Raw genomic sequence first — 15502 nt, forward strand, 5'->3', positions numbered from 1 at the left:
TTTTCTATTCAAGTAATCGCACCACGGGAATACAACATAAAAAAAGTATGATATTTTTAATATATATTTTATATTGAAATATTTTGGTGAATAAAAAAATAAAAGAGATATTTAAATAAATTATCCCAATAAAAAACCCAACTTTAATTTTTTTAAGCATAACTATCCGAATATCTTGGTAGTAAAAGCTCAAATTTAAGCATAATTAAAACAACCTTCTTGTGAAAGGACCGACTTCAAGATGTGGAAATTAACAGAGGCTGTCTTTGATTGACAACTTATAAAGGAAACAATTCCCTACTATTTTGTGAAGGGAAATTGTTGCAAAACTCTCAATTATTATCATTGCAATAACAATTACAAATGTTCCTACCTACAGCTTTGATCTCTCACTATGATTACATGAATGCCTTATGTCAATAAATAACATAAAAAGGGCTATAATAGTGGCGAAGCACCACTTCAATCCAGAACTTCATCCGTGAAAATAGCAGCTAATAGTCCATACCACCCATACACCCAGGCATAGCAGGACCACTATTATCTTCTTTTGGGAGTTCATACACAATAGCTTCAGTTGTTGTCATCAAAGATGACACACTGCAGAAAGATGGTGGTAAGTCAGGGCTACATATAACAATATAACATGGCAATAACATCTATATCCAATGCAAGTTTCTTAATATCCTACCTGGCTGCGTCAACCAAGGCGGTCCTTATCACCTTCAATGGATCAATTATTCCAGATTTAACCATATCGACATATTCACCTAATTACAAAGCTGCAGGAAAAATAGTTGACAACAAAATCACTTATAATAATGTAAAATGAAAGAAACACCTTATTATCTTTTGACAAGAGCAAACATGAAAAGTAAAAAAAGAAAAAAAGAAACACTGACCTTTGGCGGCATCGTACCCCTGATCAGGATTATCCTGTTCCAATAATTTACCAACAACAACAGCACCCTCAACTCCAGCATTTGATGCAATTGTGTACACCGGTGTCTGCATTGTTTGTTAAACAGGTAGAAGAAAGAGTGAGCAACTAGAATTGAAATTGAAATTTAAGTTAAAACAAAATGATATCAATTGTTTAAACCAAAAATCAGTGAAAGTGAAGAAAACACAAACCTTTAAAGCATTTTGGATAATTTGGACGCCTATCTTCTGATCGAAGTTGGCAGTTTGAAGCTTACTTAACTCATTTGATGCATAAAGAAGAGCAACACCACCACCTGTGGAAAACATAAATTATACATATATGATGTATCAACAAATATGGAGCCTGTTTAGATTGACTTATTTGAACTTATCTATTGACATAAGTACTTCCAAGACAGTTTGGGAGAGCTTATGACATGTCCATAGCTGTTTTTTCAGCTTATTTCCATATTCTCTACAGAATAGCTTATGAAAACAACTTATAGTTTATAATTTATATGAAAACAGTTGATAATTTAAAAAAGAAGAAAAAAATAACTTATACGAAAACAGTTTGACTTACGTTTATCTTTTATTATAGAAATAACTTATACATAAACATTTCAATAATAAGCGTTTATGCTATAAGCGCTTAATTAAGCTATTTATCCAAACAATGCTATGATTAGATAATGTAGAATTAAGCATACAACCATAAATACTAATAATTTACCAGGTACTATGCCCTCCTCTACAGCTGCCTTAGTTGCAATTAAGGCATCTGTCACTCTATCCTTTTTCTCACCAACTTCAGCCTCACTGGCTCCTCCAATCTGCAAAACTAAAGTTTCAGATGTCAGTTTTATCGTAAACAACCTTGGGATGCTTAACAGGTAAAACTATAAAAGACCATAAGAAAGCAGAGAGAATTCAAATAAGCATACCTTAAGCACCACAACACCCCCAGAAAGCTTGGCTAATCTTTCCTGTAATTTTTCCTTGTCATAATCTGAAGTGCTATTTTGGATTGCCGACCTAATCTGTAGATAAAAATTCATAACAAGAAACAAGTCAGAAACATCAATGAACAATCAAACCTTTCTTGATATGAAAGCAAAATACACTAACAATGGTAAAATGAAATCTAATAGAAAATTTGAACAAACCTGCTCAAATCTTTCCTCAATTGATTTCTTATCACCAGCTCCATCAAGAATTACAGTATCATCTTTGGAAATTGTAATCTAAAACATTGAGAAACTTAGTTAAGTCAATCTGCATCCTTTAGCAAAAACCGACCAATCATGAATATTAACCAAGAAAGACTACTGATACTCAACAGTGCATTAAAAGCACAACTATTAAGCTAAACTGATACCTTTTTGCAAGAGCCAAACATATCAAGATCAACTTTTTCAAGATTCATGCCGAGCTCTTCAGTGATAAGCTGAGTGTATAGGTAAAATGTATCACTCACATGTTTATCAGATGAAACTGAAATATATCAATAATTTTATTGCAAACAGATAACTTACTTGACCTCCCGTAAGAACAGCGAGATCCTGGAGACCAGATTTCCGGTTTTCACCAAAACCAGGAGATTTGATTGTACATACCTAAGATAATGAGAAAACAAATCAAATTAGCAAAACCATGAATCAAAGATTGAAGGTACCTAAGAACATAAAAGTATATCTGCCGATAGGAAAAACAAACCTTGATTCCAGCCCGAAGCTTGTTTAGAATAAGAGTTGCAAGGGCATCGCTTTCAACATCCTCAGCAACAATCAATAAAGGTCTTTGTCTCTGTTGATGAGGAAATTTAAGTTAATATAATATCATATCAATATTTTACAATTCAATGCAAAGTGATGCAAACAGCACTACTCACCTTCAAAGCTAACTCTAATACTTTAACAATAGCATTTATACTTGAGATTTTCTTCTCATGGATTATAATGAGGGGATCCTCAAGTTCCTGTTGGAACAAATAGATAGCATGGTTAGTCATGATAAACAAACATACAGACTCATGACAATTGCATTTTAGAAAGCATGTACTTATCAATACCGGATAAATATGCCTGCGGTATTGAAACTTTAGATATGCACTTAAATAATTTACAATTTATTTATACTGCACTTGTATGCTTAAAAGTAACAATTCAGAACACCCAAAATAAAATTGAGAGGTTAGAATAGAATGAGAGAAAGAAAAAAAACAATTGGAAAATGCCTGCCCGTTAAAGAAAGGCTGCAAAGTAAGAAAGAGAAAACATAGACGTAAATCACAGAGCAAAAATTGGAAGACAGAATGCAGGTGCACAGGTTCTGATCAGGAGGGTTGAAAAAAAAATTGTATTGATGCAATTAAAGGGGCAAAACAAAAGTCAGAACAACAGTAGGTATAGGATTGTAACCAAAGAGCACAACACAGCACAATGGCCAAAGAATGCCAAACATGAGATTCCACACGATGCTCCAGCAATAGCAGCTCGAGAGCTAGGGACTAACAAGCTTTTTATAAAGTATTACGTACAAATATTTCTAATGCAGCTATGAAGAGGCATAGACATAGAACATAAACATTTCTTGTTCTTCTGGTTTGTTATGAAATACGGAGAAATGTAACCTCGGTCAAGCTTCATTCCTTCAACAACTTCCAACTCGTTGTTCAATGTCTTCCCATCCTGAAACAGCTCAAAGGTTACATCCCAGCATATCACAAAGTGCATGGCATAAATATTCAATCATGAAACTCTTAGGAGGACAAAGGGGGAATAAACAATTACATGAATAACAGTCTATCCCCAGATCCATAAAATCCATTGAAATGATAATTCTTGCAAAGCATATAACAACTTACTGCAATTGTGATTACATCTTCTTTGCCAACTTTCTCCATAGCTTTTGCAATTAACTCACCAATTTCTCTCTCTCCATTAGCAGATATTGTCCCGACCTACCATCGCAAAATTGAAAAAACAAAATTCAGAAAAATCTACTGTCTCGCAGTCCTTGTTGCTGTCTCCATTTTCTTGGAATATATGACTTTTAACTCTAAAAATTTGATGCACTAACCTGGGCAATTTCTTCAGAAGTGCTAATCATCCGTGCTCTACTTTTCAAGTTTGTCACAACAGCATCAATAGCCATATTTATACCTCGCCTCAGGTCTATTGCATTCATTCCAGCTGCAACTGATTTGCACCCTTCTGTAAATATTGCTCGGGTAAGAATTGTAGCATAAGTGGTTCCTGCCAAAATTTAGAGCACTCATTACTCGGTCATAACAAGACAAATGCACAATATCAGCATGTCAAATGCGACAGTATTTAGATATAACTTTTAACAACTATACCATTTCCTAGGGATAAAACAGCTTACCATCACCAGCCACATCATTGGTAGCATTTGCAACCTACTTTACAAGACTGTCGCCAATATTCTTGACTTTATCCTGGAATTCAATGCTCTTAGCAACAGTTACTCCATCTTTTGTCACTTTAGGAGCACCAAAACTTTGCTCAATCACTACATTACGCCCCTAAAAACAGGAGAAATGCAAAATTGGCAATCATGATAAATACCCATTATATAAAGGGATGAAAATCGATAAGTTGATATCTTCCATTCCTACGATCAAAACTAGTGCTCTTCCCTATTAAATATGAATGAGTAAGTGTGTGTGATCCGGACAGGATCAACATTATATATCTCCCTTTATTCTACTATCTTTACTCAACAAAAAATTAAAAAAAAAACAAGGAGAAAGATCTGGAATGTTACCTTAGGGCCCATGGTTACTTTAACTGCCTCAGCAAGCTCTTCAACACCCTTAAGCATCAAAGCTCGAGCGTCCACACCAAATTTTATCTCTTTTTCCGCATAATTTCTGCTCCATCCCACCCTACTTCCAATCTATGCAACACAAATAAAAAAATGGATATTACTACCAATCTATGCAACACAAATAAAAAAAAACTGATATTGAGAATTATAGGAATTACTAATCTTAAAACATTTTCAAGCATAGCTCCTAGCAATCCTGACAAAAAGAAACAATAATTTAATGTTAGAATAATTCAAGATAATTGAATATTCAATGACAGATGGATCCATATAAAGAGAAAATGCACATTATTTACAATAATTTTATCAGATACCCATGTGAATAATTTCAAAAAATAGCAAAAATTGAAGCCAGCTGAAATGTGTACAATGGTAATTTAAAAGGTCTATAAAAGCAAAAGAGCACACTTACCGAGCTTTGGAGGCAATGGAGAAAGCAAAACGGTACATGTGGTGGTTGGAACTGAGAAAGCTATACACTGAAGAAATTTTAGAAAGTACAATGCACGATTGCACGGTTCTTTTTCTGGTGAAAGGGAAGTCTAGCAGGGACAGGGTATAAGGTTTTGCGTTTATAATGTTTTTGTTTTTGTTATTCTTATTTTTTTACCCAAAATAATCATTACTTATTTTTGGATGTTGCACTTCTGTATTTATATCATTTGATTATTGGTGTCTATGAATTTTTTAGATACTAAAAAAAATCAACAAATTAACTAATGAGATTAGTTTGCTCGACAAATTAGTTGGACGGAGTTGGTGGAAATATAATATTTTAAATTTTTGTGTTTGGTTTAATTTTTAAAGGTCGAGAGTTAAAATTTTATTTTGTTGATTTGGGAGATTTAGAGGGAAGGAGAACTAACCCAACATAAAATCTATTATTAACCAAACATCTTGACTTCATTTCTCTCTTCAATGAATCAAACACATCTTAAGTCATTATAATTATATTTTGCATGAAGTATACATTTAACTTTAATTGTCTCCATTATAAAAGCAAAGTCTAACGTGTTGACAATTATTTTTTTATAGTTTGCATAATACTAATGCAAGATACAAAAACATGGATAGGTTTTGTGTGATCACAACTGCAAATTCAAATCCAAATAGTTTAGACACACACAAATACACTATTTAACATTTTCAATAATAATAATAAATATTTACCTTTCTATATATTTTTATTTGTGTGTTTAAATAATTTAAATATGTGACTGTGATTTGATAAACATCTCTCTTAAAATACATGCAGTTTAAATTTGTAACGTGAGTTAAAAATAAAATTTTATTTATCAATCCAAAATATTTTACCTCAATCCGATAAAGTGAAATGAACTTTTGTGTTTAATTATGACAATCCAAAATCTTATTGCACGCCTTGAATAGGATTATCAAATGCAAGATATGTCTTTGGTAATCAAACCATGTGTTAAGTTGTTTTTTTCTTAATGGTTTTGAGAGAAGCGATTATAATAATTATAATTTCATTGAGTGATAAGTAAAATCTAATCGAAGATTATTCTAATTTTCCTGATGTATTTTTTAAATTTGTGAATGCAGTTAATAATATGATAACTGAAGTTCCAAATTCAGGAAGAATTACATTTCCAACATATGACATATCCATATTACATAACACTATTATTTAGAAGTCCTGTCTATAAACTGTTCAACTTTTTAACATTCAAAATTTGTAGATTACAACAAAGCAGGGGAGAACAGCTCTAGGATTCAAAACAATCAGCTCTTCAATATCTGATTGACAACTTATCTTTTTAACCAAAGAATCATACCTTGAATCATTCATTTCTTGAATCTCTTGCAAAGGATTATTTATTCTCCCAGCTATCACCCTACACACCATAACACATTTTTTCACATATGGTGGTTTATTGGTAAAGCTAAAGGAATCAATAGCTCTTTCACACGTAGAAGTTGTGAAAACACCAATATTATCATGGAATCCTTCATTGGCAGTGAAACCATGCCTTAAAATTTGGCATAGACCGCAATGGTCTAAAATGCATAGTGTAGAAAAGTAATTTACACCAAGAGAGCATGCAATTGTTGTACCATGAAACCTTAACATTTCATTTCCATCAACTAAGCATCTAGGGTGATTAATTTGTAGCTTTTCAACTTTAATCTTTATCATTTCTCTACAGTCCTCAAAGCAGGCAAATGTCTCTTGTGTGTTTTGGACTTTCAAGACACATTCAATTTCTATTGCCTTGCTTTCACCATTCACATTGCTAGCTTCACATATTTTTTTTATGATTTGCCATGATGATTCTTGTCTTTGAAGTTTGATCACTGCAAAAATGTACTTGATCAGATTTCTTGTTAAAATAAGAGTCACTGAAAAATAACTTTTTAGTTAATAATCTCACTTTTTACAAAATTCAAACTACTAAATAAATAAATGTAAAAAATTAATGACATGGTTTCAAACAATTGGTTGTTGCAATATTAACGTATTGATCATAAGGTTCAAATCATGTTAGAGTTTTAGTCTATCTTCAGTTCTATGATTATAAAATTTGATTTTAATTGAATAAATTTTGTAAAATTGTTTTTAATTAAAAACGAGTTTTAGATAAAATTATTTATATTTGGATATATTTATATGGCTAAATAGCACATATAGTTCCTTAACTTAGTTTCAGTTAACGATTTAGTCCTTTATCTTTTTTTTTCTTCCCGTTTTGGTCTTTTATGTTTTTAAATAATTTCAGGGTTACCCTTTAAGTGAGGTTCTGTTAAGAAAAGTTAAAAAATCCCTCCTCCGTTTTCTCTTCATTTAAGTTTTCTCTCCCATTTCTCTTTATGTTGTTTGATTTATGTTGTCATCTCCCTTCTCCAAATTCCCAAATTCATGAACCCTAACTTTCCCACTTGTCTTCACTCTCCTAAATTCATGATTCCCAGCCTGCACAAGCTCGGTTCCAGCATGCAGAAGCTCAGTCCCAACCTACACAAGCTCAATCTCAGCATGCACAAGCTCAGCCAAGAGCTTTTAGGCCAAAGTTCAAAACATGGAGGAAATAATATTAGGAATAGTCACATGGAGGAACTGTCACTTTTTGATATTAAGAACTCTTTGATATATCATTTGTTTATGTATTTGTCATTATGTTTATTATGTGTTTGTCATTCTGTTTTAGTAATTGCATGCCATTTGTTGTCTTTTGTACCACCTGAAGCAAGAATGAATTTTGAGTTATGAGTTATGACTTATGAATGGATGAATTTTGAGTTATGAGTTATGAATTCTGCCTTCTTCATCCTTATTTAAGTTAGGGTTTATGAATTTGAGAGTTTGGAGAAGGGGGATGACAACAGAAACCAAACAACGTAAAGAGAAATGAGAGAGAAAACCTAAATGAAGAGAAAACGGAGGAGGGATTTTTTAACGTTTTCTTAACCGAACCTCACTTAAAGGGTAACCCTGAAATTATTTAAAAACATAAAGGACCAGAACGGAAAAAAAAGAAGATAAATGACTAAATCGTTAACTGAAATTAAGTTAAAGGACTATAGGTGATATTTACCCTATTTATATTTAAGTGTGAAAATTAGGATTTGAGGTAAAAATTATAAATTATAACGGTAAGTTAGATCAATTATAAAATCAAAATCAATTATTTTATCGAGAATTCTCAAAGATATCAAAAACCGATTATTACTTTTTGATTTTCAGAGGTTCCATTTATTAGAGTTAATCTTACATTGGACACTAAATATTGACACCTCTCCTACTAAAAATTTGAACTCAAAATTCACCGCATTGTAAAAGTTTAGTCTTTTCTATTAGTTTCAAATGTCGTTGGTTACCGCAAATCAATTTTAAATCTTAAAAATTACTTTTACTACTCATAGAGTGAGTTCAAACTTCAACATGAATTAGTTAATTCAACATTCAATTTATGAACTAATCCCAATAGTTACAACATTTACGTAAATTATTTTATTCATACAAAACTCAAAATCGTTAATCAGTTAGCAATGAGCAAAAAGAAAACTAAGCTGAATAAAATTGAGGCAAATTAAAACCATAAAGCACCTCAAACTAATGCATGCTAATTCATCTACAAGAAAAATATTAATCCTTACCTGAATGCTCAGAGATATCATGTTCTTCTTCAATAGTGTCAAGAGAATTACTTTTCTCACCAAATTCATGAGGACAAGTTATTGTTGGAAAATTACCATTACTAGAATCTTTCACCACTTTCACCTTTGGCTTTGAGAAAATACCACATTCACAATCAACACAATATGTTTTTGTTGAAGGCATGGATCTATCAGAAGAACCTTCAACACCTTTTCCATCTTCAGTGCTTTGAGAACAAGGATAACATGGACAAATTTTAATCTCACCACTTTTGCTATCAATAACAATTTCATGAGTAACACAAACACGGTTAAGCATGACACTGTTGGCTTGTGATTTTGTACAATCTTTGACATTTGAAAAATCATTCTTGTCTTTGTTGTTTTTTCTTTTATGGTGCTTATTTGCCTTTGGATCATGAACCTCTGATGAATGAGGTTTGCAATGAAGTGATTTCTTCAGACAAAGCCAAACCTCTGACATTCTCTTAATGTAATATTTTTTTTTGTGATATTGCAAACGATATATTTTATCCTTCACAAGGATTTAAATTGATAAAGAATAAATAAAAATATACAGATATCTCCAGGGTTGACTCAAATTGTAAAGTATATGGCAAAAAAGCAATCAAGGAAACCAGTTATATTAATATTTTAGAATTTAATGGATTTCTGTATTTAGAAATTATTTTCTTGCTGGATTATTCTCGAATTGGAGGTGGAAATTATAATGGTAAGATATTTTTTTCAATCTCTTTTATTATAGTTCACTGAAAAAATCATATTTTTTATGCGTTTGAATGTCATATTAATTTTTTTTATTAAGATCCTCTTCATTTCTTAAAAAGAATGAACACCTCAATTAATATAATTTTTGTGTGTAGATAATTAATAAATATCACATATTTTAAAAATGTGTATTTTATATAATTTATATACACAAAATTATAATAAAAAATGGAGTACATGCTTACTTTTTTTTTTGCGGTTAAAATGTAATGTACATTAACATGTAATTTTTTTTGGCTAAATTACATCTGTGATCCCTTAACTTAATTTCAGGTAACGTTTTAGTCATTTATCTTTTTTTTTCCGACTTAGTCATTTATTTTAATTTTAAATGACAATTTGATATTTTATGTTTTAAAATTTCAACAACGTTATCCTTTTTTAAACAAAAATTCAAAAAAAAATTCAATCAAAACTCATAAAATTAATTATATTCTTCAATATAATACAAATTTCATCAAATCCGTAACGCAAATCTTCAAATAAACTCATATTTTCATACTTTATTTGATATTATTATGAATAAATGACTAAATCGAAAAAAAAAAAAAGATAAGGGACTAAAACGTTACCTGAAATTAAGTTAAGGGACCACAAATGCAATTTAGCCAATTTTTTTTTGTCAAACAAAACATGTCAAGTTTAAACCATATACTTTTAACCATATGTAAATAATTTTTAATATAAATAAAGTTTTGTGCATTTTTTTAATATTTTTCAATATTTCATTGTTTTGGCTTTTAATATTAATTACTTGAACAGGAGTCAATGTCAACACATGAAATGCAATATTAATAATTTGATTTCAAAACTGGGTAAAATTCAATTATTTTAGATACACCCCTTAAAAAAAAAAAATAGATACACCATAATATACTAGCCAAAAACTAGTCATTGATTATATATCACGTAAATTTTATATTAAATATTAACTATCAATTACAACACATTATATATAATTTATATATTGACTTATATATTTGTATTAAATATTAATATTAACTACTAATTACAACACGTGATATATTAACCATAAAGCTATAAAACAAAAGGCAAATGTGTTTTTAATTCTTATAAAGTTTTAATCTTTTAATTTTAGTCTTTATAAAATAAAAATATAATTTTTAATCTATAAAAAATCATCCAACAAGCAGATTTAATTTTTGTTCAAACAAAATATGTTAAATTATTCTTCAACTTTAAAATTTTTAAATAATTTTTGCTAACATGTTTAGGACATTATAAAAAAAAACTCCATGAAAACGATTTTTTAACTTGAAATTAATTAAATATAAATTTTTTAAATGTAAATAACATAAGATAAAAGTAACAAAAATATGGACTTAGAAATCTAATTTTAAACTTATTTATTGTGGAGGAAATATTTATATTGTTGTAAAAATGTACACGTTTGTAAAAGTTCATTAAAAAATATGTTTTAAAAGAATGAAATTTTATAAATACTAAAAAATAAGAATATTTAACCCTAAAACAAATGATAATTAGTAATTATTAATTGTTATTAAGATTTAATTATTTTTTCGTCAAAAAAAGATTTAATTAGTTACAATAACATTTAATATTTAATAGAAACAATAAGATTTGATAGAAACCATTAATTTATACTATAATTTTTTATCAAGAAAATAAATTAGTTACAATAACAAAATTAATACTACATATATCAAATTAAATATATATACGAAAATAATATAGTAGATATACATATAAAAAATACGTCAATTTTAGTTGATAACTGAACATTTAAGATGTAATAATTGGATTATTGAGAAGAATAATTGACATATAAAATATTAATATGGTAAATATTAAAACTATATAAGAATATTCATTGGTAATTATTATTGCATACTAAATAAAATTAGTTACAATAACTAAATTATCAATACTATACGTATTAAATTAAAATCAAAGAAATGAAATTATATATATATAACGGAAACTTTTAAACGTTGGATGCAATTAATATTTGAAAATAATAAATATCTATCATGTGTCAGTTTGTGATTTATTCTGCAAGTGAAAAATAGTATTTAGTTATTTATTCATTGAGAAGCTACAAAATATTTTGTAAACATATGCTTTTAGAAGAAAACAATTACAAAAAAGGTAAATCGACAATATTATCAATATCCTTCAAAAATGTTCCTACAGTAATATGCACAATGACAATCACAAATACGTCTACTTACTTCTATCTACAGCTATAGTGACAACATTACTTAAAGTTACTAGGGATAATATCAGTGCGTTGTGCGAATTTATTTATATTGTATATTAATAATTTGAGTTAACTTTTTTTATAATATAGAAAAACTATTAAAAGATGTATTTATAATATTTGTTGAATACATATAATTATAATAAATTTTAGTTAGTTTAGTGAATTATTTTTTATAAAATAATTATTTTTATTTTGAACTCTTCTTATTCTTATTATTATTATTATTAATATTATGCACATATTTTAGATAATGTGTAATATACTCCTAGTTTTATTAAATTTATGTTTTGTTTTTTACAATTTAAATTTATGTTACATTGCTTCTTTAAAAATATATGTTATAAATTATCTCATTTGAATTTATATACTTGTAAATATTATTTTTATTTTAATATTAATATGCATTCTTACTTTATGTTTATGTACATCAAACAAATGTTGCGAGCAAATTTTAAAAACATTTATATGAATTTTGTTTGAATTTATTTGGCAATATTATAATGACGTATTTGTGACACAAAACACATGTTTAATTTGTACTTCAATGATTATTTTATAATTTTATTAATAGTATTATAGTGATTTGTATTTTGGTTGTATTTTAAATTTAATCTTTTATTATTAAAATTATTTTATTTTAAATGATTAAAATACTCATATCATGTACATATTTCTTTTTATTTTTTATTTTTTAAAGACCAATGTATTATTAATCAAACACCTTATGTTTAATTTAATGAAAGAAAAAATTATAAATATATATATATATATATATATGAGTTTTATAATTTTTGAGCCATAATTTTTCTAAGATGAAATATAAGCAATTTTAAAATTTAATATTTGTTGTTCAAAAATATATTGCTATTTAATATTGATAAATTATTTTTTCGCCAACAAAAAAATAGATATATATACATATATTGAGTTTGAAGTAGGTAATTTTTTATTAACACATTTATTTTATAAATACAAAAATAAAATAACAAATTTAGTATATATCATTTATTAAAAAATATTAATGGATGAAGATTTTTATCAATAAATAATGAAGGAAAATGAAAAAACAATTATAATTTTCGTTAGATGATTATTATATTGTCTTTATAATAGTTATTACATATTTTAATTATTAGTTTTTAAGTAGTAATGTCAATCACAAAAATAGGGGTTTGAATACTGACATTTTTAAAATTTTGATTATTGTGTTTAATTTAAATTAATTCAAGATTAATATTGGTTGAAATATAATGTTTAAAATATTATAAATATGTTAGAAGTAAATAAAATAAATTAGCTAATAATAAAATGTGATTTGTGTGTGCAAATAATTAAAGATAAGAGATAGAAAGTTCACACACAAAAAGTATACGAGTTCACCAAGCTTGAGCTAGTCCAGTCCTTACAATCGTGATATTTTCACTATGTGCTTCATAACCAGAATGTTCTCCTTCACACCTTTTATCTTGATCACACCTTGATCAATTACCATTTTCACCTTTCATCCTAGAAATGATTTTTACAAATACACCCAATCTAACATAAAAAATATACTCGAGTTACAAATGATGTGTATGATAAAAGTGTTTGAGATCTTGAAACTTCTCAACACTTGTTTGAGATAAATAAATAAATAAAAAGACAAACTCAATAAATGATGATCTACAAATATAGTGAAGAGAGCTGGAGTTTGCTTGAAGGGGCTTTGACTTGTGTTCTCCTTCACACCTTTTATCTTGATCACACTTTGATCAATTACCATTTTCACCTTTCACCCTAGAAATGATTTTTACAAATACACTCAATCTAACATAAAAAATATACTCGAGTTACAAATGATGTGTATGATAAAAGTGTTTGAGATCTTGAAACTTCTCAACACTTGTTTGAGATAAATAAATAAACAAAAAGACAAACTCAATAAATGATGATCCACAAATATAGTGAAGAGAGATGAAGTTTGCTTGAAGGGGTTTTGACTTGTTATTACTTGAACAAATGTTTGTAGATTTGTAGATTGAACTTTTGTCTTCATCTTCCAATTAATATTCAATATAGATGATAAAAGCTTTGAATATTCAGTTTAGAGATCAACTCATCAATTTAGAGATCAATCTTGTCATCAACTTGGAGGTTGCTTTCCTCATTTGGACATTTAACTAGAGTTCTAGGTTTCACCATTGATTTGAGCGATCTTGATATTCTTTAACTCGTTGTTTGGACCGTAGAAAATAATTAGTTTTAATTTTGTTTTTAAAAAAGAGTAACCACAATTTTCTTTTTTAAAACCAGAATAACGTTCTTCGTTTGTATTTTAACTGAGTGTTGGACTGAGAGCTTTTGACAATTGTTTGGCGTCATACTTTTTCTACTTTGTACGGAGGCTTCCTTTTTGCAGAGATGTAGCATCAGAGTCTTATCATTGATGTCCTAGTTGTACTTGTTTCATATGTCATCGATATGGAGGTTGATCTTGTTATGGTTCTTGATGTTTTGATTTGCTTCTTTTAGTCTTTTGGAATAAGTTGTTCAAAATGATCTTGTGTAAATACAACTGATACTTTTGCAAACCAGGATGATCTTGTTTAAAGAAGGCTTGTACTTTCACAAACCAGGATGATCTTGGTTTTACTATACTAAATGCTGTCAAAAACCAAAATGATCTTGGTTTTTTCCATACTAATGTTTTGTATGAACCAAAATGAATTTGTTTCTTCCAGAATGATCTTTTATAAAACCATAATGTTCTTCTTATCAATATGTCATCAATGATAATTATGGTGGAATTTACTATCTATTTTAAGATAATATATATATATATATATATATATATATATATATATATATAATACGATGATTCGTTGACTTCAATAGTAACTCGGTGATCAGTTACTTCATTTATAACTCAATAAAAACAATGAATTTTACTAATTCAACCGAGAGATTGCATAGTTAGTCCTAGAGTCAACGAATGCTGACCCTTAGAGATATAATAGTCGTATATACACAATTTCTCATTTAAAGTTAGTTACAATAATGATTCACTCTTTAATTTAATTAGAAAGAAAATATTATAATCTTAACTTTTTTAGTGATACTCTAATTTTAGATTAAATGAGCTTTGTTGTAAAAAAATAATTTTAATTGACCTTTATATATGTATAAACTTCAAATTCTATTCAAATATATGGGTATGTCATACGTTAATGTTAAGAGCCTGTGAAAAAAAATAACATTAAGAGATAATTAATGCATAGATCGATAAAATCTATAAATTTAAAAACCTCTTAAAATAAGTAAAATAACAGTAAGAGATAATTAATGCATACATTGATATAATATATAAATTTAAAAACCTCTTAAAATATGTAAAATATGAATGCAAGGAGAATTTCTCATGTCTAAGAAGTTAACTTCAAATATATAAATATATATTTAAATTGGCAATTGATAGTTATATCTAAAAAAGTTAACAGTGTTTCTCCCAAATATTTTGGTTCACAACTTATACAACAATCTTAATAAATCTAATTAAATGTTAGAGTCCATCAAATAACTATGAAATATTGATCTCTT

The 15502-nt window shown here is 28.1% G+C and overlaps 1 protein-coding gene and 1 pseudogene across 1 annotated transcript; both read right to left on the reverse strand.

The window, feature by feature from the left end:
• Positions 1-244: 244 nt before the first annotated feature.
• Positions 245-5380, reverse strand: LOC101505356 (chaperonin CPN60-2, mitochondrial-like; annotated as a pseudogene).
• Positions 5381-6463: 1083 nt separating this feature from the next.
• LOC105851073 (uncharacterized) lies at positions 6464-9376 on the reverse strand. The gene is made up of 2 exons (XM_012716951.1): positions 8893-9376; positions 6464-7092 (listed from the first exon to the last, which is right to left on the reverse strand). Exons 1-2 carry the CDS (start codon positions 9374-9376, stop codon positions 6464-6466), a joined length of 1113 nt encoding a protein of 370 aa, XP_012572405.1.
• Between the last annotated feature and the right edge of the window lie 6126 nt (positions 9377-15502).

Source organism: Cicer arietinum, chromosome 6, assembly GCF_000331145.2.
Source record: "Cicer arietinum cultivar CDC Frontier isolate Library 1 chromosome 6, Cicar.CDCFrontier_v2.0, whole genome shotgun sequence".
Taxonomy (NCBI): Eukaryota; Viridiplantae; Streptophyta; class Magnoliopsida; order Fabales; family Fabaceae; genus Cicer; species Cicer arietinum.